Source organism: Budorcas taxicolor, chromosome 13 (assembly GCF_023091745.1).
Source record: "Budorcas taxicolor isolate Tak-1 chromosome 13, Takin1.1, whole genome shotgun sequence".
In the NCBI taxonomy this organism is placed as follows: Eukaryota; Metazoa; Chordata; class Mammalia; order Artiodactyla; family Bovidae; genus Budorcas; species Budorcas taxicolor.
The window spans coordinates 10,786,801-10,808,023 of NC_068922.1; the positions used below are offsets into that span (position 1 = coordinate 10,786,801).

At 42.4% G+C, this 21,223-nt stretch overlaps 1 protein-coding gene across 1 annotated transcript; it reads left to right on the forward strand.

Moving 5' to 3' along the window:
• The first annotated feature begins 11,116 nt into the window (after nucleotides 1-11,116).
• Nucleotides 11,117-13,643, forward strand: OTOR (otoraplin). The gene is made up of 4 exons (XM_052651315.1): nucleotides 11,117-11,231; nucleotides 11,598-11,737; nucleotides 12,656-12,766; nucleotides 13,620-13,643. Exons 1-4 carry the CDS (start codon nucleotides 11,117-11,119, stop codon nucleotides 13,641-13,643), a joined length of 390 nt encoding a protein of 129 aa, XP_052507275.1.
• Nucleotides 13,644-21,223: the final 7,580 nt, after the last annotated feature.

Genomic DNA, 21,223 nt, shown 5'->3' on the forward strand with positions numbered 1-21,223 from the left:
GATGCTTTTCTAGTGTCATCCTGGAGCAGCTAATGGCGGAGACACTTTAATAAAAGTGAAAGAATTAGATCAAGCACTTGATTAGATTTTCTGTGTTATTTTTTATGCATATGAACTGCCATCCCGGGGCTTATTTTTGTGTGTTATTCATTCATGTATTTATTTGGCTGCACTGAGTCTTAGCTGCAGCATGTGGGATCTTTGGTTGTGGCAGGTAGGATCTAGTTCCCTGAGAATGAATCAAACCCGGGCCCTGCTGCTTCGGGAGCACAGTCTTAGCCGCTGCACCACCAGGGAAGTCCCTTTTTTACTAGTACTTGTACTAATACTAATACTTTTACTTGTACTAATAATAGTAATAATCATCCTGCATATTAGAAGAAAACGAGACCTGGGCAGGATCTGAATTTCATCTTCCGAGTCAAATAAATGAGCCAGTAGTAGGCATTTCACAAATCTTTTCATTCATTTTTTACTTGAATAAAGACCATTTAAGAGTAACTATATTAAATGTTTTCTGGGAAAACAGAGAAGAAGGGAATATTGTCTTCAGACTTCACATCTTATACTCTACCCTCTTGAGATAGGGTGTTTCCTAAGGAATACCTGCTTAGTTAATACCTCTTGATTGAATGACCTCCAAAGGAAAGATGTTTAATCTTTTTGAAGACTAGCAGTCTAACCCAATGGTTGCCAATCCTTATCTTGCTGCCTCATTGTGCTTCTTAAACACCAATACTCAGGTATTTCCAAAGTTCATTTTCTGTAGTGTTTGATATCTACTTAGGGCTATCAGTTCAGTCCTCTGCTAGCAAAACCATGGGTGTCTTTAGAAGCAGACAATTTTTTATGTATAGCACATGGTAAAGTGACACTATTGATCACTTTTTGTGTTCCTGTTGTAATATTTTCTGAAACAAGACTTTTCCTTATCACTTAGATTTTTTTAATGTATTTGTGGAATATATTTATGTTAAGACCACTTTTTAGGCTTTTGTAGATTTTTACCACATGTATATGTAAGGAAAAAGCAAAATAGTTTTTATTCCTTAAACTTCACCACTTGCAGAGTCTGTTATAACTTTTTAGTTGTCAAGTTCATGTACGTCCGTATATTAACAGTGAGCTACTAGAAAAAAAGACTGCTCTTGTATGTTGACAGCAGTCCCAGTTGCTAGTACATTTTCTCACTGCTTGGTCTCAGTGACTGTACTTAGTCTGAGAATACAGACTGGCTCTGCTCTTGAGTGGCTGTTTACGAGGAAGTTGGCCACATTGGTTGGTGTCGGAGGGAGGGAGAGGGTGGATGGAAAAAGGGATTGTGTAGGCCATTTTAAGGGCATGCTTGCACTCCGAAATGGGGAAGTATTAGAGGATTTTGTAAACTGAGTTCCTTACAGTGGTAGCATTCACCCATTTTAGTATTTGGTGAGTTTTGGCAGTTGTATACAGTTGTGCGAAGGTCATAAGGTACAGAGCATTCCGTCACGCCTCAGAGAAAGGGCTCCCTTGTGTTCCTTTGCAGTCAGTGTCCCCATCCCAACCCTAGGCAACCACCCATCTGCTTTCTATTGCTGCAACTGTGCCCTGTCTAGAATGCTCTTATTTATTTTGGGGGCCTCACCTGGCAGCATATGGGATCCTAGTTGCCTAACCAAGGATTGAACCCCACCCCCTGCAGTGGAAGTGTGAAGTCTTAACCCCTGAACCACCAGGGAAGTTCGTAGAATGTGTTTTTGTTGCTATTATTGCTGTTTTTATTTTTAGCTGTGCCGGATCTTCGTTGCCGCACAGGCTTCCTCTGGTTGTGGCGAGGGCTCCTCTTCACTGCGGTGCACCAGGCTTCCATTGCGGTGCCTTCTCTTGCTATGGGGCACAGGCTCTAGGCACATGGGCTTAGACGCTCCTCTGCGTGTGGAGTCCTCCCAGACCAGGGGCCAAACCTGTGCCCCCGAATTAGCAGGTGGATTCCCATCTGCTGCATCTCCAAGGGAGTCCACTAGAATGCTTTTGAGGTGTATCTCTATTGTGTGGATCAGCAGTTTGTTCCGCAAGTGGATGGACATTTTGAGTTCTTTCAGGTTTGGGAGCATTGTGAATAAAGTGACTCTGAACATTCGCATGGAAGTCTGTGTGGGACGTAAGTTCTGTGAGAAGAGTTCAAGCAGAGAAGTGACGTCTGATTACTTTTGAAACCTGTTTATTTTCAAAAAAAATCCAATTTATGTGAAAGTAGCTGAAAAAGTACACAGAACTCCCGTAAATGTTTTTGAACTGTCAAGTAGGGGAAATTTCCCCACCACCCCTCCTGAATTCTTCCAGCTGGACTAATAATAAAATTGACACAAAACAGATTAACAGAAAATACAAATGTTAATTCGTGTGCACAGAGGTCCCATAGAAATGAGAACCTAAATAGTGGCCAAACAAACTTTTTTCTTTTTCACTTTTTCAATATGTTTTTTATAAATTACAGTATTTGTCTTAAATTAGTGGCAAATGCAAAATTTAATTTTGGCAACTTTTTAAGTCAGCTTCAGAAATAATTGTATTACTTTACAGATGATCCATGGGAATTTCTCTTCTTGGTTTTTCAACAAATTGTATATATGTCTTAATATTACACTATGGAATGAGGTTCGTGACATTGTACAGGAGACAAGGATCAAGACCATCCCCAAGAAAAAGAAATGCAAAAAAGCAAAATGGCTGTCTGGGGAGGCCTTACAAATAGCTGTGAAAAGAAGAGAGCCGAAAAACAAAGGAGAAAAGGAAAGATACAAGCATTTGAATGCAGAGTTCCAAAGAATAGCAAGAAGAGATAGAAAACCTTCAGCGATCAATGCAAAGAAATAGAGGAAAAGAACAGAATGGGAAAAACTAGAGATCTCTTCAAGAAAATTAGAGATACCAAGGGAACATTTCATGCAAAGATGGGCTCGATAAAGGACAGAAATGGTATGACCTAACAAAGCAGAATATATTAAGAAGAGGTGGCAAGAATACACAGAAGAACTGCACAAAAAAGATCTTCACAACCCAGATAATCACAGTGGTGTGATCACTCATCTAGAGCCAGACATCCTGGAATGTGAAGTCAAGGGGGCCTTAGAAAGCATCACTATGAACAAAGCTAGTGGAGGTGATGGAATTCCAGTTGAGCTGTTTCCAGTCCTAAAAGATGATGCTGTGAAAGTGCTGCACTCAATATGCCAGCAAATTTGGAAAACTCAGCAGTGGCCACAGGACTGAAAAAGGTCAGTTTTCATTCCAATCCCAAAGAAAGGCAATGCCAAAGAATGCTAAACTACCGCACAATTGTACTCATCTCACATGCTAGTAAAGTAATGCTCAAAATTCTCCAAGCCAGGCTTCAGCAATACACGAACCATGAACTTCCTGATGTTCAAGCTGGTTTTAGAAAAGGCAGAGGAACCAGAGATCAAATTGCCAACATCCATTGGATCATGGAAAAAGCAAGAGAGTTCCAGAAAAACATCTATTTCTGCTTTCTTGACTATGCCAAAGCCTTTGACTGTGTGGATCACAATAAACTGTGGAAAATTCTGAGAGAGATGGGAATACCAGACCAGCTGACCTGCCTCTTGAGAAATCTGTATGCAGGTCAGGAAGCAACAGTTAGAACTGGACATGGAACAACAGACTGGTTTCAAATAGGAAAAGGAGTACGTCAAGGCTGTATATTGTCACCCTGCTTATTTAACTTATATTCAGAGTACATCATGAGAAACGCTGGACTGGAAGAAACACAAGCTGGAATCAAGATTGCCAGGAGAAATGTCAGTAACCTCAGATATGCAGATGACACTACCCTTATGGCAGAAAGTGAAGAGGAACTAAAAAGCTTCTTGATGAAAGTGGAAGAGGAGAGTGAAAAAGTTGGCTTAAAGCTCAACATTCAGAAAACAAAGGTCATGGCATCTGGTCCCATCACTTCATGGGAAATAGATGAAGAAACAGTGGAAACAGTGCCAGACTTTATTTTTGGGGGCTCCAAAATCACTGCAGATGGTGACTACAGCCATGAAATTAAAAGACGCTTACTCCTTGGAAGGAAAGTTATGACCAACCTAGATAGCATATTGAAAAGCAGAGACATTACTTTGCTGACTAAGGTCCATCTATTCAAGGCTACGGTTTTTCCTGTGGTCATGTATGGATGTGAGAGTTGGACTGTGAAGAAGGCTGAGCGCCGAAGAATTGATGCTTTTGAACTGTGGTGTTGGAAAAGACGCTTGAGAGTCCCTTGGACTGCAAGGAGATCCAATCAGTCCATTCTAAAGGAGATCAACCCTGGGATTTGTTTGGAAGGAATGATTCCAAAGCTGAAACTCCAGTACTTTGGCCACCTCATGCAAAGAGTTGACTCACTGGAAAAGACTCTGATGCTGGGAAGAATTGGAGGCCGGAGGAGAAGGGGACGACAGAGGATGAGATGGCTGGATGGCATCACTGATACGATGGACGTGACTCCGAGTGAACTCTGGGAGTTGGTGATGGACAGGGAGGCCTGCAATTCATGGGGTTGCAAATAGTTGGACACGACTGACCGACTGAACTGAACTGATTACCTTTGTAACTTAAGCTATAAAAACATTCGAAGCAGGCAACTTTTATACCCTTTAGAGAAAGAAACAATAGAGATGAATTGACAGGACAAAGAAACTTGGGTCTTGTGTGCTCAATTAGAGAGGAATCTAAGAAGTTTGTCCCTGGTAGTAAATTCAAGAAGTAATAAGGTTTATACAAATTTCTTGACCCGAATTCCCTCTCCTTGGTGAAAAGGGTGTCTTACCCTTGGAGGCAAGGGGTACACCTTTCTCATGAGAGATTTATTTTCTGCTTTCTGGGGGACAAAAATGAAGGTCAGAGTGTCACTCTTGCTGGTTGTGTTTTAAGTAACTTTAATTCAAACTAATCATTCTGCCACTGTGGCTTAGTCGGGGAGCCCTCCCACACACTAGCAGAACCATCTGAGAGTGTGTGGACCTCGCTGCTCATCACCCCTTAGTCTCTTAGGGTGTATTTTCTGTACAAGACCACTGTTTCACATAACTCTAAGATGACCAGCAACATCAAGAAATAGCATCCATCCGACTTACTGATGTCCCAATCATGACCCAAGAATCAAATCCAGGATCACGTGTTGAGCATAGTTGTCATGTCTCTTTAGTCTCCTGTCAATTCTTCAGCCTGTCCTAAGCCTTTCAGGATCCTAATTTTATAGATATCACAACTATATGTCTATGGATATATCTATTCAATTATATTAAAAAGTAATGAATTTGCAACAGTACCTCTGACTGCAACCCCATGGCACCGGGTTTATTCTCGCCTTCCCCATCTCCTTACTTGTAATTTATTTTTCTCCTCCAGGCCCATTAATCTCCCTGTATTTATTAGCTATATTTTGAAGATGATTCAATCAAACCAGGATCTTCTGACCGTTCCTACCTTTCCCATCCATGGGAGGTGTACAGAATGTCTGAAGAGAGCAGATGTTGTCACCATTAAATATAGTGGTTTTCAACTTGAATTTAACTTTCAATTTTGGCTGCATATTAGAATCATCTGGAAGATATTTGCAAATACTCAGACCTAACCTACAACTGGGTTTCCCAGGTGGCTCAGCAGTAAAGAATCCACCTGCCAATATAGGAGGTTCGGGTTCAATCCCTGGGTCTGGGAAGATCTCCTAGAGAAGGAAGTGGCAACCCACTCCAGTATTCTTGCCTGGGAAATCCCATGGACAGAGGAGCCCGCGGGCAACAGTCCATGGAGTCCCAAAAGAGTCCGACATGACTTAACAACAACAATAACCTACAACCACATCAACTAAATCCTAATCTCCAGGAGTGAAACCCAGTCGCCAATACTTCTCAAGCTCACTGTGTAATTCTAACGTGAGTCAAAGTTAAGAATTAACAAAGCAGATATCTACCTTTATGAAGTAGGTTATATGATTAGATTTAAATGCAGTCTACTGATAAATAGAAGATAGTGTCAAAATGGAAACTATTGTGAGAGGCTCACATCTCCATTTTTTTAAATTGGAGGATAATTGCTTTACAATGTCGTGTTGGAACACATGAAAAGATGCTCAACATCACTCACTATCAGAGAAATGCAAATCAAAACCACAATGAGGTACCATTTCACACCAGTCAGAATGGCTGCGATCCAAAAATCTGCAAGCGATAAATGCTGGAGAGGGTGTGGAGAAAAGGGAACCCTCCTACACTGTTGGTGGGAATGCAAACTAGTACAGCCACTATGGAGAACAGTGTGGAGATTCCTTAAAAAACTGGAAATAGAACTGCCTTATGACCCAGCAATCCCACTGCTGGGCATACACATGGAGAAAACCAGAATTGAAAGAGACACGTGTACCCCAGTGTTCATCACAGCACTGTTTATAATAGCCAGGACATGGAAGCAACCTAGATGTCCATCAGCAGACGAATGGATAAGAAAGCTGTGGAACATATACACAATGGAGAATTACTCAGCCATTAAAAAGAATACATTTGAATCAGTTCTAATGAGGTGGATGAAACTGGAGCCTATTATACAGAGTGAAGTAAGCCAGAAAGAAAAACACCAGTACAGTATACTAACACATATATATGGAATTTAGAAAGATAGTAACGGTAAGCTTGTATGTGAGACAGCAAAAGAGACACAGATGTATAGAACAGTCTTTTGGAATCTGTGGGAGAGGGCAAGGGTGGGATGGTTTGGGAGAATGGCATTGAAACCTGTATATTATCATATGTGAAACGAATCACCAGTCCAGGTTCGATGCATGATACAGGGTGCTCAGGGCTGGTGCACTGGGATGACCCAGAGGGATGGGATGGGGAGAGACTTGGGAGGGGGGTTCAGGATGGGGAACACGTGTACACCCGTGGAGGATTCATGTCATGTCAATGTATGGCAAAACCACTATAATATTGTAAAGTAATTAGCCTCCAAAAAATTAATTTAAAAAACCCAACAATGCCGTGTTGGTTTTTCGCCATAGAACAGCATGAATCAGCCATAAGTATCCATGTGGCCCCTCCTTCTTGGACCTCCCTCCCGCCGCCCCCATCCCACCCCTCTAGGTCGTCACACAGCCCCAGGCTGAGCTCGCGGTGCTATGCAGCGGCTTCCCATTAGCTGTCTACGTTACACGTGGCAGTGTGTATATTTCAGTGCTGCTGTCTTAGTTGGTACCACCCTCTCCTCCCCCTGCTATCTCCATTGTAAACGTAAAGGCTTGAGACTTCTCTGGTGATCCAGTGACTCCACACTCCCAGTGCAGGGACCCTGGGCTTGGTTATTGGTCAGGGAACTAGTTCCCACATGCTGCAACTCGGAGTTTGCGTGCACAACTAAAGATCCCACATGCTGCCATGAAGATCAAATATCCTGCCTGCTGCAGCTAACACTGAACGCAGCCAAATTTTTTAAAAGTCTTAAAGTATTTCTAAGCAGGTTTCTGTGTGGACATAAGTTTTTTAAATTAATTTTTATTAGAGTATGCCTGATGTACAATGTTGTGTTAGTTTCTGCTGTACAGCGAAGTAAATCAGTGTTACGTATATCCATTCTTTTCGATTCTTTTCCCATATAGCTCATTACAGAGTATTGAGTTTCCTGTGCTATACAGTAGGTTCTTATTAGTTAAAGTATTTTCTGTTAGGGTATTTAATAGGCATTTTGTCTCTTGAAAATGAATCCAGCAAAGACATAATAGTGAATGTGAAATCCTGGCTAAAAATCTGTGCCGTATTTGATTGCCCTCAAGCAGCACTTCTCAAACTTTAATGTCCATACAAATCACTTCTGTATCATGGAAAAAGTAGTTTGCAATTTAGCAGGTCTGGGGTAGGGTCTGAGAGACTTTATAAAATGATGCTGAAGTTGCTAGTCTGGACACCATGTTTTGGTGGCAAGACCCCAGCATCTCTGCCCTGATCATTTAGTTAATGAGTCTTAATTTGAAGGGTGTAATGAACCTCTGTGTGTGTGTGTGTGTGTGTGTGTGTGTGTGTGTGTGTGTGAAGTCTCTTCAGTGGTGTCCCACTCTTTACCACCCTATGGCCTGCAGCCCGCCAGGCTCCTCTGCCCGTAGGGTTCTCTAGGAAAGAATACTGGAGTAGGTTTCTGTGCCCTCCTCCAGGGGATCTTCCCAACCCAGGGATCGAAACTAGGTCCCCCACATCTCCTGCACTGAAGGCAGATTCTTTACCACTGAGCAACCAGGGAAGCCTGAGCCTCTCTTTAGCTCTGATAAAACCTAGGGACTTTCCCAGGGGGAAAAAAAAAGAGTGTACATGCATGTACACACCTAAGCATATAATTCTGGGGGGTTCATGCATGCTTTCAATGAATACCAATTTATGAATACCAAGCATTTTTCTGGGTGCTAAAGGTAGAGCAATGGACAAGATGGAAAATGTCCCCACCTTGTGGAGTTTTCATTGTGGCTTCAGGGGACAAACAGCCACCAAGAAAGTGAACAAGCCATGTCAAGTAGTGAAACATGTACTAGGACAGGGTCCGTGGTTTCGTGTGATGGACAGATTGGGTTGGAGGAGTGCAAGAGTGTCTCTGATAAACAACTGGTCTGTCTGTCGAGCCATCTTGACCATCAGAGGCCTGAAGGCCAGTAACTGGTGGAAAAGGCAATAAGCCCAAAAGGCATGAAGTAGACATGAGCTTCAAAAAAACACAGAGAGGCTGGTGTGGCAGGAACAGAGCCAGGGAAGGACAGTGACAGAAGATGATTCCAGAGGGCGTAGGGAGATGGGCAGATCCTGCAGGGCCTTGAACATCACGACAAGGAGGCTGCCTCCATCCCATCCACTTGTCCAAGCCTGTTTTTGCATCCTAAAGGAGCTATAGCCCCCATTTTTGAGAACCCCAGACTGAGAAGCTAATTTAGGAACTAAAGAAAAAAAATGTCTTTGGGGGATTAAAGGTTCAGAGAGTCCATCTGAAAATCTAGAAAAAGGAGGGAAGGAAGCTCAGGACACAGTCCATCTCTGGACCACCGGCCCCACACTACCCCCACCCCAACCAGACCCCGAATGGTGCGCTACCAGGCACAATAGCTTGCTGAGTTGTTGTAAGTTTGAATTCCTATTTGTGAGTAAACTTTTACAGAGAAGCTTCTAGTTTCCACCCCATCTCTTCCTGCTGCAGAACCCTAGGACATCCCAGGCCTGCTCAGGTGGCCCTCGGGAGGCTGGGGTCTCTCTTTTCTTAGTTCTTGGCCTTTGAACGGCCCACGATGGCTTCCAAGCCTCAGCTTAGTTGGCTTAGTTGTGACTGCTCAGGCGTGGCTTTTTTCAACGTTTCACCCTGCTTTGAGGGGGCCTGGCTGAGTTTGTGCAGTCCTCATTTCAGAAAGTGCCTCTTACATAGCAATTGTCTTTTTAACTCACCTGTGTCGAGGGCTGGCTGGAGACTGTTACAATCTGTGTGAAACAGCTGCCGGATCAGAATTAAGAGGGTTTGATTGATGCTTTCATTTTCCCCGAGATCCTCTCAGGCCTCCAGATTATAGAAAGAAAAACCGCACTGGCATTCTGCTTTCAAAGATGACTTCTAGGGAATTCCCTGCCAGTCCAGTGGTTAGAGATTCGAGGCTTTCATTGCGGAGGGTGCAGATTTAATCTCTGATTGGGGAACTAAGATGGCACAAACTGTATGGTGCAGCCAAAAAAAAAAAAAAAAAAACAACCCTGGAAATAATGGGGGAGAGGGCACTTTAAGAGAGAGAAGTGGCCCCAAACACTATCTAACAAGCACCAGCCGAGTGTGTCTTTCTCCCGACAGTAAACCCTAGGGCCCGGGTCTTTCTAAATTCACGCTGTCGCTAGTGCCTACAGCAGTGCCTGGCACATAGGTGCTCAGGAAGTAGTTGTTGAATAGATGGAGCCAGGTATTAGTGCTTCAGCTTTGATGACTTGTAGCAGTGCCCCTCTTCCCATAGGAAAGATGCCTGGAAGTAGGCCAGGCAGGGATGGGAGCTTCAAGGAGAAACACAAACCTCCAGCTTTACTCCCTTCTCTATTAGCCATGCACATTGGAGACAGAATTTCAAAAATCTCCAAGACAGGAAGCAGAAAAAAGCCAGTTCCATTTCTCCAAACCACCTACCTCATCTCCCCGCATTGCTAGGGTCTTAAACATATTACAATCCATGTCTGACCCGATACACATGGCTCCGAAGGATCCCATCAGGAATGATTTGTCAATGTAAGCATTCTCTACTTATCTATTATATAAATCCAGGTGTTATTAGATGTTTAATCGAAAGTATTTGTATTAAGGATATAGATATCACATTTTCAACAGTTTTCTACGATTAGTACATCTTCTCATACATTGAAAGAATATGGTGTTTGAACTAAAAACATTTTTCAAATGACTCAAAATTCTCATAGTTCTTTCAACAATGTCTTCCTGATGTAATAAACCACAGCAAAAGTGACTCTAACAAGGGTGGAGGATTGTCATACTGAGTAAAGTATGTCAGACAGAGAAGGAGAAATATTGTATGACATCACTTACATGAAGGATCTAAAAAGAAATTGTACAAATGAGCTTATTTACAAAAAAGATATAGCTCTACAGACTTCGAGAATGAATTCAAAATGGATAACCTACAAGGACGTACTGTATACAGCGCAGAGAACTCTGCTCAATGTTACGTGGCAGCCTGGATGGGAGAGGAGTTTGGGGGAGAATGGATACATGCATATGTCTGACTGAGTCCCTTTGTTGTCCACCTGAAGTTATCACAGCATTGTTAATCAGCTATCCTTCAGTATAAAATAAAGTGTTTTTAAAATAGTGGACTATTTTGGAGAGCATTTGTGTGTAAAAAAAGACACAGCGTTTGCGTCTCTTTAGAAAATCCGATGCTAAATAACCCCTAGAGCCCAGTCACTGCTATGAAGGCCGAGGCACAGGTAGCCACCTCCCCATTGGCTGCAGGGGACTCGCCCAGATGTCTGGCTTTCACATAAAAGACAGGAAGCACTGAAGTCAGTCTCCACTTCCACTCAAAGGGCGAAAGCAAAAACAGCAAAAGAGGAAGATGGCAAGACTGTTGTTCCTTTTCCTCCCAGGTCTTGTGGCCGTATGTGCCGTGCATGGAATATTTATGGACAGACTTGCCTCCAAGAAGCTGTGTGCAGATGATGAGTGTGTCTGTAAGGACTTTTTAATGCCTTTTATTACCTTTCTATTATATAATTGCAAAAAAGATATCCACTAATAGCGTAGAATCTAATTGTATTTGGAAGTGAATCTTCTCTAATGTGCATGCGATTAGCGTCGTTTCTCCCGGTCTGTGCCTTTTGTGTCTCAGCATGAAGAATTCACTTGGCTAAGATTCTGTTGGATGCTGCTTTAATAACCTTAGTTATCTCCTGGAATTGAATGTGAGCTATAAACCGGGAGGTGTTAGTCACTGTGATTTCCTAGTCTTCTGATATGCTCTGCGGTTTTTACTGTTATAAAACCCAGGAGTCAATGCTTTCTTCTTCTGGATACTATTTCATGGTTTTTTCTTCCAGATACTATTTCTCTGGCCAGAGCTCAAGAAGATTACAATGCTCCAGACTGTAGATTCATTAACGTTAAAAAAGGGCAGCGGATCTATGTTTACTCAAAGCTGGTAAAAGAAAATGAAGCTGGAGAATTCTGGGCTGGCAGCGTAAGACGAGATTATTTAAAATACATAAACTATCTTGACATATGTTGCCCTTAACTTTTCCTCTGTTACCTATCTTCGATGCCTTTTAATATTTAAAACTAGCTGTTAAGAACAATAGAGGAACTGTGGCTATGCAAAACTTCATGTATATTTGCTTTCATTGCATTTTAAAGAAACAAGGAAAACTTCATCACAAAACCCAACGTAGGTTTATCTGCTGTTTTGGCAAGAAAATCTAGTCGAACACATGGGGGTGTGAACATCCCAAAGAGTCTGAATCTTATTCAAAAATACTTGAGTGGATTTGCCAAGTAAAAGGCATGTGTGCTGGCAGTCAGGCTACATTTCAATATTTTTAAGGAAACTTTAGCACCCTCTTTCACTCCAAAGAATCTGCTTTCTTCAGTTAGAACACACAGGGGTGGGCCCTGAGGAGGGATGAAGCTGAACTGATTTACTGTCCTCCACTGCAGCTCCAGCTCCAGAGATGCATTCTCAAGTAATGAAGAATTAAATCTGAAATGCACTCAAGAATCTGTTCACTTGAATTTTTAAAAATGGGGAGAGTCCTTTAAAAGTTCTTTAAAATAACTGTCTATTTACTTAAAAAAAAAAGATACAGACTTCATTTATGGGTTCCAAAAAAGATTTCTGGGCAGCTCACAGATTGCACACTGAGATGCTCAAGTGGCAGGCCAGTAAGAGTGGGCCACAAAAGAACAGACACGCAGTTTCTGTGGGTTGACTTAGTTGCTGTGAGTGAACTTCAGATTTGGGTTTGTACCCCCCAGAATCCAGACTGAGAAGCAAGGCATTGGTAGTTATATGATTCCCATGGACAACAAAGAGGATGCCTGAGGGTTTCTAAAAGAGTATCACGTTCGCTTTCCCCTCTCTGTTACATTTCTGGACACTCAGGTCTATGCCAATCAGTCTGAGGATGAAATGGGAACCGTGGGTTATTTTCCCAGCAACTTGGTCCAGGAACAACATGTGTACCAAGAAGCCACCAAGGAAGTTCCTACCACGGTAAGCATCTCTGGGGCTGGGGAGAGGGGAGAGAAGTACTCAGAATGTAGATGTAGGCAGGTGTACAAAGATGCATCAGGCAACTTACAAACTGCGTCGAGTAAAGCTCCTCACTTCCAAGGGTGGCATCTCTAGACAACGAGACTTGGGAGAGCATTTATACCTACTATCAATGTTGAAAGGTTAGTGAACTCTCTCTGTCACTAGAGAAAGTGTTTTAGTTGTAAGTTATCCTGGAAATGACTCCACGTCACAAAGGAAGAAGCCAAAATAGTATTAACTGAGTCTTACTGACAGGCTCACTTATCAACTAAACACTTGGTCTGAGAAAAATATCAGCACCTGTATTTATTCTTTGTTTAATAAAATCAAAACATTCTGGAAAAAATTTGAATGCCTGTTTTTGTGATAGAGATACTCTACTTATGTATGAAAAAGAATTGTACTTTTCCTAATGCCCTGGGGTCTTGTATAACCAGAACAGAAATAAAAGATCCTTTTTGAGTGATTTTGCAAGGTGATTATTTTTAAATAATTCTTCTGGAGCTAACCGCTATGCAAAAAAACTAAAACATTGACCAACCTACACAAATGCAACTCATTTGTCATCATGTCTTAGCATTGAACTTGAATGTGTCAAAGAATCATAAATTAAAAGTGTATTTGAGAATTTTCATTTTAAGTAGTTTTTGAGTGAAAGTAAAACTTGTGTCATACTCTCGGGGTTCAAGCTTTACTTATTTTAACTCCAAATTTCCCTTTGATTACGTATGATTTTAAATAAAGGATCTACATCTATTTTTTTTGGTCCTGCATGCTCAGCTCAGTCTTTTTTCGCTTTTTTTTCCCCTAGGATATTGACTTCTTCTGCGAGTAAGAAGTTGGACAAATTTGCCGATAGAAAGCAAACTTCAGAAATAAAGAAAAAAAAAAACAAAAACCAAAATACCTGTCCTTATTTTCTGACTTTTGTTTCAGGGGTTTGACTTGGGCCTGGAGATGGCAGATAAAGGGGAGGGGAGGGGAGAGGGTGAAGGAGGAAGAAGGAAAGGAAATGGGAGGGGGAGTGTTCTCCTGGTCTGATCTTCCAGACTACCTGGAACTGGATGGTGTTTGCCTCAGATGGGTGAGTTGAAAGCAGAGGATTATTTTTTCAGCCTAAAGCCTTCTCTTACAAAGGGATCAAATAGAAGATGGTTCATTTATAGTTATTTCTAAATAGTAATTCTTCCCAGCTCTTTGGATCCTTGAATAAACTTAAGGTCATGATTCTCTTTTTTGGACATGATGTCTTCTACTAGTCTCTCTGGCTAACTGCAGTATTATAATGTACCCCAATAGACATAATAGTTGATGCCTTTGGGGTGTGAAGCTGCTGGAGGAGAAAAAACTGTTTGGACTATGCTTCTAAATTTCTTTTTAAAAAAAGTCTCACAAATTATTTCAGTTGGATAACTTTATTTTCTAAACAATAAATTTACCTCTCCCCAAATTTTAAATAATGTAAAATTTTAATTTCAATAAATTTTCATTTTAACAGAGTTTAAATAATTTTAAATTTAAACTTTTAATTTTTAAATTAGTCTAAGTGGTGGGGTACTTTATGAAATATTTGTAATATAATAATTTCCCCTTATTATGCGCTATTACTGGATATTATTCAAGCTTCAAATCAAAAAATTTTTTAAAAGTCTGTGGGTTATTTTGTCCATTGTTATTTCAACTTTGAATATCCTCTTCCCTAAGTCGAGGGTAATATGTTAAGAGATCTGGTGAGGGGATACAGGTTTGGCGATCCTGATGGACTCACAAGTTTTTCCACAGTTAACTGGAAATCAGCTTTGGTTGTGTGTTACTAATGTAATTCTTTTGATGTAGTCATGAGCTTTTGTTTGTTTGTTTACATGTAATTAAAATGCCTGTGCTACACTCAAAATTTTCACAATTTCTGAGTTAAGAATGTTTAAAAACACTTTCAGCTTGAGGAATAGAAAGTCTGGGAGGTGAGCGTTGAGAATGAGATTTGTTCCCGTTTTCTGGAGTCTGATCATTCCACAAGCATAGAGAGGAGGATTTTTAGGACAGGTTGGAGACTTGGACCCCAGGGTCATTTTACAGCTGTGTCCACTGTGACTTTGCGTGAATATGTTTTTGCCAAACTCTTATGGACGTCAGTCAAATAAAATGGTATCCCCCCAGGGAAAAGCCCCTCAAATCCAAACCTACCTTTTTCTTCTTTGTTTTCTCTCATTTTATTCCCATCTAGATCTCTCCACACAATTTTAAGGTAAGAGGCATTTACCCAACCTCTGTTTCTATCTGCCTGTTACTTGCTGGCCTCCCCTGATTCCAGATACCCCATCACCTCTCAAGACATCCAGCACCCCCACTGTGCCCTCAGTCTACCCAGAACCCCCATCTGCCCAGGCGCAGGCATCCAGCCTCACTCCTCAGGTACAGGGCTTCCAGCTGTAGGCTCCCTCCTGGCCCAGATCTGCTCCTACCCTCAGGACTGGTCTCATCCAGAAATTCAGAGCTCATTGACTGATTCAAATCTCCTGGGGGCTCACCTGCTAGGAAAGAACGAAGACTCTTGCAGGAGCTTCAAAAACCATCGAGGCTCTGAGAAAGCAAAAAGTCATCCCTGGACCAGTAGGGGTAGGGCCTCATCTGGGAGCTGGTTAGAAAGTGGAGTCTCAGGGCCCACCGCAGATCTTCTGAATCAAAACCTGCATCTTAACAAGACCCTCGGGGATACACGGACACATCCTAGGAAGGGAAAAACTTGCTTCTACTCTCCTCGACTCTGTGGCTGGACCTAAGAGTTTAAACTGTTGTAGGACAGGTAAATAGGAAAAAAGCATACACATTTAATTCATAAGATTTATAGAAGGATAAGAAAATAGGATGAGATTTGGACATGGGTAGCACAGACAAGTCGGTCCCACGAGCCCACTTAGGGAGAGTGGGAGATGGCCTAGGGCAGGGCAATGGGTACCAGTGCAAGTGAGGAAATTCCCTGGTGGTCCAGTGGCTAAGACTCCATGCTCCTAATGCAAGAGGCCCAGGTTTGAGCCCTGCTTAGGGAACTGAGCTCACATAAATCGCATAGATCTCAACTAAAAAAGATTCCTCATGCCACAGCTAAGACCCAGTGCAGCCAAATAAATTTTAAAAAAAAATTTTAATTGAAAATATAAAGTTAATTTTTCTCCAAAAAAGTGGATACCACTTCAGGATGAGGCCAGTACAGAAAGCCCGTGAAGGTGAGGAGAGTCAGAGCATGTGGGGTGCTGGCAGGCAAAAACTTGAAATCTTTTTTAAAGGATGTGTGGAATTGGTGGCTCAGAAAAGCTGGGTGATGAAAGCAGAGCCCAGGGCACCCAGGAAGACTGTGGGCTGCACAGCTTGGTGCTGCCATTTCCTAGCTATGCATGTGCTTGAATAAGGTCCTAACCTTGAGGAACCTCCTTTTTCTTGACTACAAAAGGGGTTACGGACAGCCTAGTGGCAATTACTGGCAGTCTAATGGTTAAGACACTGTGTTTCCAAGGCAGGATCAATGAGTTCAATTGCTGGTTGGGGAGCTAAGATCCCACATGCCATGTGGTGTGGCAAAAATAAAATAAAAAATGCAGACTTAGAGAACAAACTTAGGGTTGCCAGTGCAGAAGGATGGGAGGAAAGGGTAGTTAAGGAGTTTGGGATCAATATGTAAACCCCACTGTATTTAAAATGGAGGACCAACAAGGTCCTACTGTACACAGAGGACTCTGCTCAATGTTATGTGGCAGCCTGGATGGGAGGGGAGTATGAGGAAGAACGGGTACATGTATATGGATGGCTGAGTCCCATGGCTGTCCATCTGAAACTATCACAACCTTGTTAACTGGCTATCAGTTCAGTTCAGTCGCTCAGTCATGCCCAACTCTTTGCGACCCCATGAATTGCAGCACACCAGGCCTCCCTGTCCATCACCAACTCCCGGAGTTTACCCAAACTCATGTCCATAGAGTTGGTGATGCCATCTAGCCATCTCATCCTCTGTCATCCCCTTCTCCTCCTGCCCCTAATCCCTTCCAGCATCAGGGTCTTTTCCATGAGTCAGCTGTTCGCATGAGGTGGCCAAAGTATTGGAGTTTCAGCTTTAGCATCAATCCTTCCAATGAACACCCAGGACTGATCTCCTTTAAGATGGACTGGTTGGATCTCCTTGCAGTCCAAGGGACTCTCAAGAGTCTTCTCCAACACCACAGTTCAAAAGCATCAATTCTTCGGTGCTCAGCTTTCTTCATAGTCCAACCCTCACATCCATACATGACCACTGGAAAAACCATAGCCTTGACTAGGCGGACCTTTGTTGGCAAAGTAATCTCTCTGCTTTTCAATATGCTATCTAGGTTGGTCATAACTTTCCTTCCAAGGAGTAAGTGTCTTTTAATTTCATGGCTGCAATCACCATCTGCAGTGATTTTGGAGCCCCCAAAAATAAAATCTGACACTGTTTCTACTGTTTCCCCATCTATTTCCCATGAAGTGATGGGACCGGATGCCATGATCTTCGTTTTCTGAATGTTGAGCTTTAAGCCAAGTTTTTCACTCTCCTCTTTCCCTTTCATCAAGAGGCTTTTCAGTTCCTCTTCACTTTCTGCCATAAGGGTGGTGTCACCTGCATATCTGAGGTTATTGATCTTTCTCCCGGCAATCTTGATTCCAGCTTGTGCTTCTTCCAGCCCAGCGTTTTTCATGATGTACTCTGCATATAAGTTAAATAAGCAGGGTGACAATATACAGCCTTGACGTACTCCTTTTCCTATTTGGAACCAGTCTGTTGTTCCACGTCCAGTTCTAACTGTTGCTTCCTGACCTGCATATACTCGAATATAAAATGAAAAGGTTTTCAAAACCAAATACAAAATAAATAATAAAAGGGATTAATGAAAACTTTGTGGCTGAGTTGTGGCAAGGTTTAAATACAATGTGTGCACAGGGTCTGCAAATGGCAGGACCCCTAAGTGGCAGTCACTATCAGCTGACCTGAGAGGATTTTCGTGGACAATGCCCTTCACTCGTACACTTGTGCTGTAACCTACCAGATGCTTCACTGATCAGACACTGCATTTCCCCATCAGACCATCTGGAATGTCCATAGCAAAGATATTTGGAACACTTTCCAGATTGCATACTTTTATGTAGTTTTATTACTATTTTTTAAATCACCTAAAATTGTCTGACAGTCCCAAGTCATTTCAGGGACATGGTGTGAAATATGTGTGTATAATTTTTTTTCAAGGCTATTTTTTGTTTATTTAACTCTGCCATATTTACTTTTACATAAATGTTCTTTTACATATTGCATGTATAATTTAGATTCGAGGTCCCAGTTCTGGTCACAGCCGTTCGTCAGCATCAGCATGGAAGGGTCACCACACCTTAGAAAGATCAACATGTATAATTTGCTCACCCATGAGACCTACAGTCAGATAAGTGTCAGCGTGTAGACTAATCATATTAGGGTTGTCTCATTTGTGTATCTCCATCGTAGCAGGGGTGTAAACAGCAGCAACTCTTGGGAAATCCACCTCATGGTGGGGGAAGGGTGCCCCCCACCAGAGCGTGATCCCTTGGGTCCACAGCTTGAGGGCAGTCTCTGTATTTGCAGGGCTGTATGCTGTCCCTCTGCTTTCTAGAGGTGGGAAGTTCAAGTCCATAGCCAGACATTCTGACCCTCATTCTGTTGAAAGCCTTGTATAAGATCCAAACCACATGACAGCCCAAGGGTCACTGGGGAGAGAGAACTCCTTCTCAGATCATAACAGGGACCCACAGGGAGACTGAGGTCTGTGGTTTCCACTCACTTTCTAAAAAGGCACGCATGGGTCAGAATGCATATTAAGGAAGAGGTTATTCTGGATAGATTAGTAGGATGCATAATGTTACATGTGATACATCTTTGTTACGGTAAATACAGTAAATACAAGTAATCTAAACAGGCTGCACATGGCTGTTTATGCATTTTGGCCTCGTGTTATGTCAAAGTCAGTGGAACTTCTGCAATGGAATCGTTGTAGATTTCAGACCCCTCGAGACTCTTCCTTATCATGTGGGACGCTGGCTCAGACTTCTGTTGTTTGTCACCAAGTTCATGTCCTTTAAACTCTTGCTTCCCATTTTACTCAGCTACATGTGGGAATAATAATGCCTTTGAAGATAACAATAACTAACTGTGGGGATGATTAAGGGGATTAAATTAAATGTGATACTGTTTGTAAAATCACCCAGCACAGTGCACAGTACACAGTAGGCATGTAATAGACGTTAATAAAATTAACTTCAAAATGAGAGGCTTTTAAAATCTTTTTGAGGGACTTCCCTGGTGGTCCAGGTGTTAAGAATCTGCCTTACGATGCAGGGGACATGGCTTTCATCCTTGGTCTGGGAGCTGAGATCCCACATGCTGAGGAGCAACTAAGCCTGTAGGCCAGAACAATGAGCCCCTGCGCCACACTAGAGAGTCTGTGGGCCCCACGAAAGAGCCTGCATGCTGAAACAAAGGTCCCACATGCCGCAGCTAAGGCTGGACACAGCCAAATAAATACTTATTTTTTTAAAAAAAGCATAAAACATTTTGAAACCTTGGAAGAACTACAGATTTTTCTAAGTGAATCAAAAGTATATCTTGCACATCTTTTATTTCCAGAACACTTCCGTCTTTCTCCATAGTTTTTTGCCAGTGGTTTGCAAGGCATTCTGTAAATACTTAGCAGGAAGATGCAGACACACATATACACAAGCTTGACAAATGTTACATTTAACGTCTGGGATGGCACCTCTTTCCTACCTTCATTACCGGGGAAATGTTTCTGGTGCTCTGTTAAAGAGATGTTTAAAAACCCCTGGGCACCAGGGAGATACTGTTCCCTTATAAGCCTCAATGCCCTGTTTCTTAGAGTTCTTCCCGCTCTCACCCTCCCGCAGCCTCAAAGGATATTGCCAATGGCAGGAGGCCATCAGACTCTCCCTGCTATCTGATGTTCAGCCAAGAACGACTTTGCTTGATTTCAGCCACTCCTGAGTGCTTGCAGTTGTGACATATCCTTGGGATGACTAATAAAGAAGTGGCTAGAGGTCTTTCAGAGTAAATCCCTTGCCGTCCTGCAGAAACTATTAAAGACTGACCTAATTAATGAGCCCATAGATTTGTGAGCCACCTCATTTTCAGAGAACAGGCTTTAAAATTCCCTTTCTTGGCTATTTCCCTGGAACAAACATTCAGCGAATGGCAAGAAAGGGCGATTTAAGGCCCCGCTTTGATTACCTGCTGAAAACACCATGAGCTCATCTCTCCCTGCCTTTGGGCAGCACATTCCTGCTGTAATAGCATTCCTTTTTGTTAAAAGTTGTATCTCTTGTTCAAGGGGCCGGTGGTTGGGCAAGCTGTTTTGCTCTCTGCAAACCTGCAAGAGGTAAATCAGAATCTCCATCAGATATTAAGAATAGAGACCCAGTTTTTCAATTCCCAGCTGTGAAGTCTTAAAACCCTTTCCCCACCAGTCCTAGGAATGGTTTTCTTTCTGACTTGCTATGTGAAATGGCAAAGTGAAACAGAGTAACTGATGTGATTGTCAGGATAATCAAGCCTCCAGTCAACTTCTACCAGAAAACCCAGATTATTAGGGTCCCCACCTCCTTCCCTGCCCTGATGGTTTTGGTAAAGACACAGTTTGTGCAAAAAATACTTGAGTCACAGTTGATTTCATTCAATGTTCACAGTGTGGCTAAATTCAGCAGTGGTTTTTGCACAGTCAAGTTTTAGAAAATCCTAGCATATTTCAGGAGAAGGCAATGGGGCAACCCACTCCAATACTCTTGCCTGGAAAATCCCATGGACAGAGGAGTCTGGTGGGCTGCAGTCCATGAGGTTGCGAAGAGTCGGACACGACTGAGCGACTTCCCTTTCACTTTTCACTTTCATGCACTGGAGAAGAAAATGGCAACCCACTCCAGTGTTCTTGCCTGGAGAATCCCAGGGATGGTGGAGCCTGGTGGCCTGCTGTCTATGGGGTTGCACAGAGTTGGACACGACTGAAGTGACTTAGCAGCAGCAGCAGCATATTTCATACGCTTAGAAAAGAGGTAAATTGAAGGTGTCAGCACTCTTAGCCTCATGGGCTCCTGACCCTTGGTAAGTGTGGGGCATTTATTGCTTCTCAAGTTTATTGGCCGTGCCCCCAGTTCCGTACAGGGAAATAGGAAGCTTCATTCATGTCACATGTAAACACATCTCTGGAGGGAGTGGGTATTTTAGCTCCGTATGGAGAGAAGACATAGGAGCAAGCACTAGGAGGAAAAAAAAAATCTCATTTCTTCGACAAGCAGCCTTATACATCTGAATGCTGGTGGGGGGTGGCAAAGAGAAAGGGAAATCACACAAACTAATACTATTCCATGTTGTAC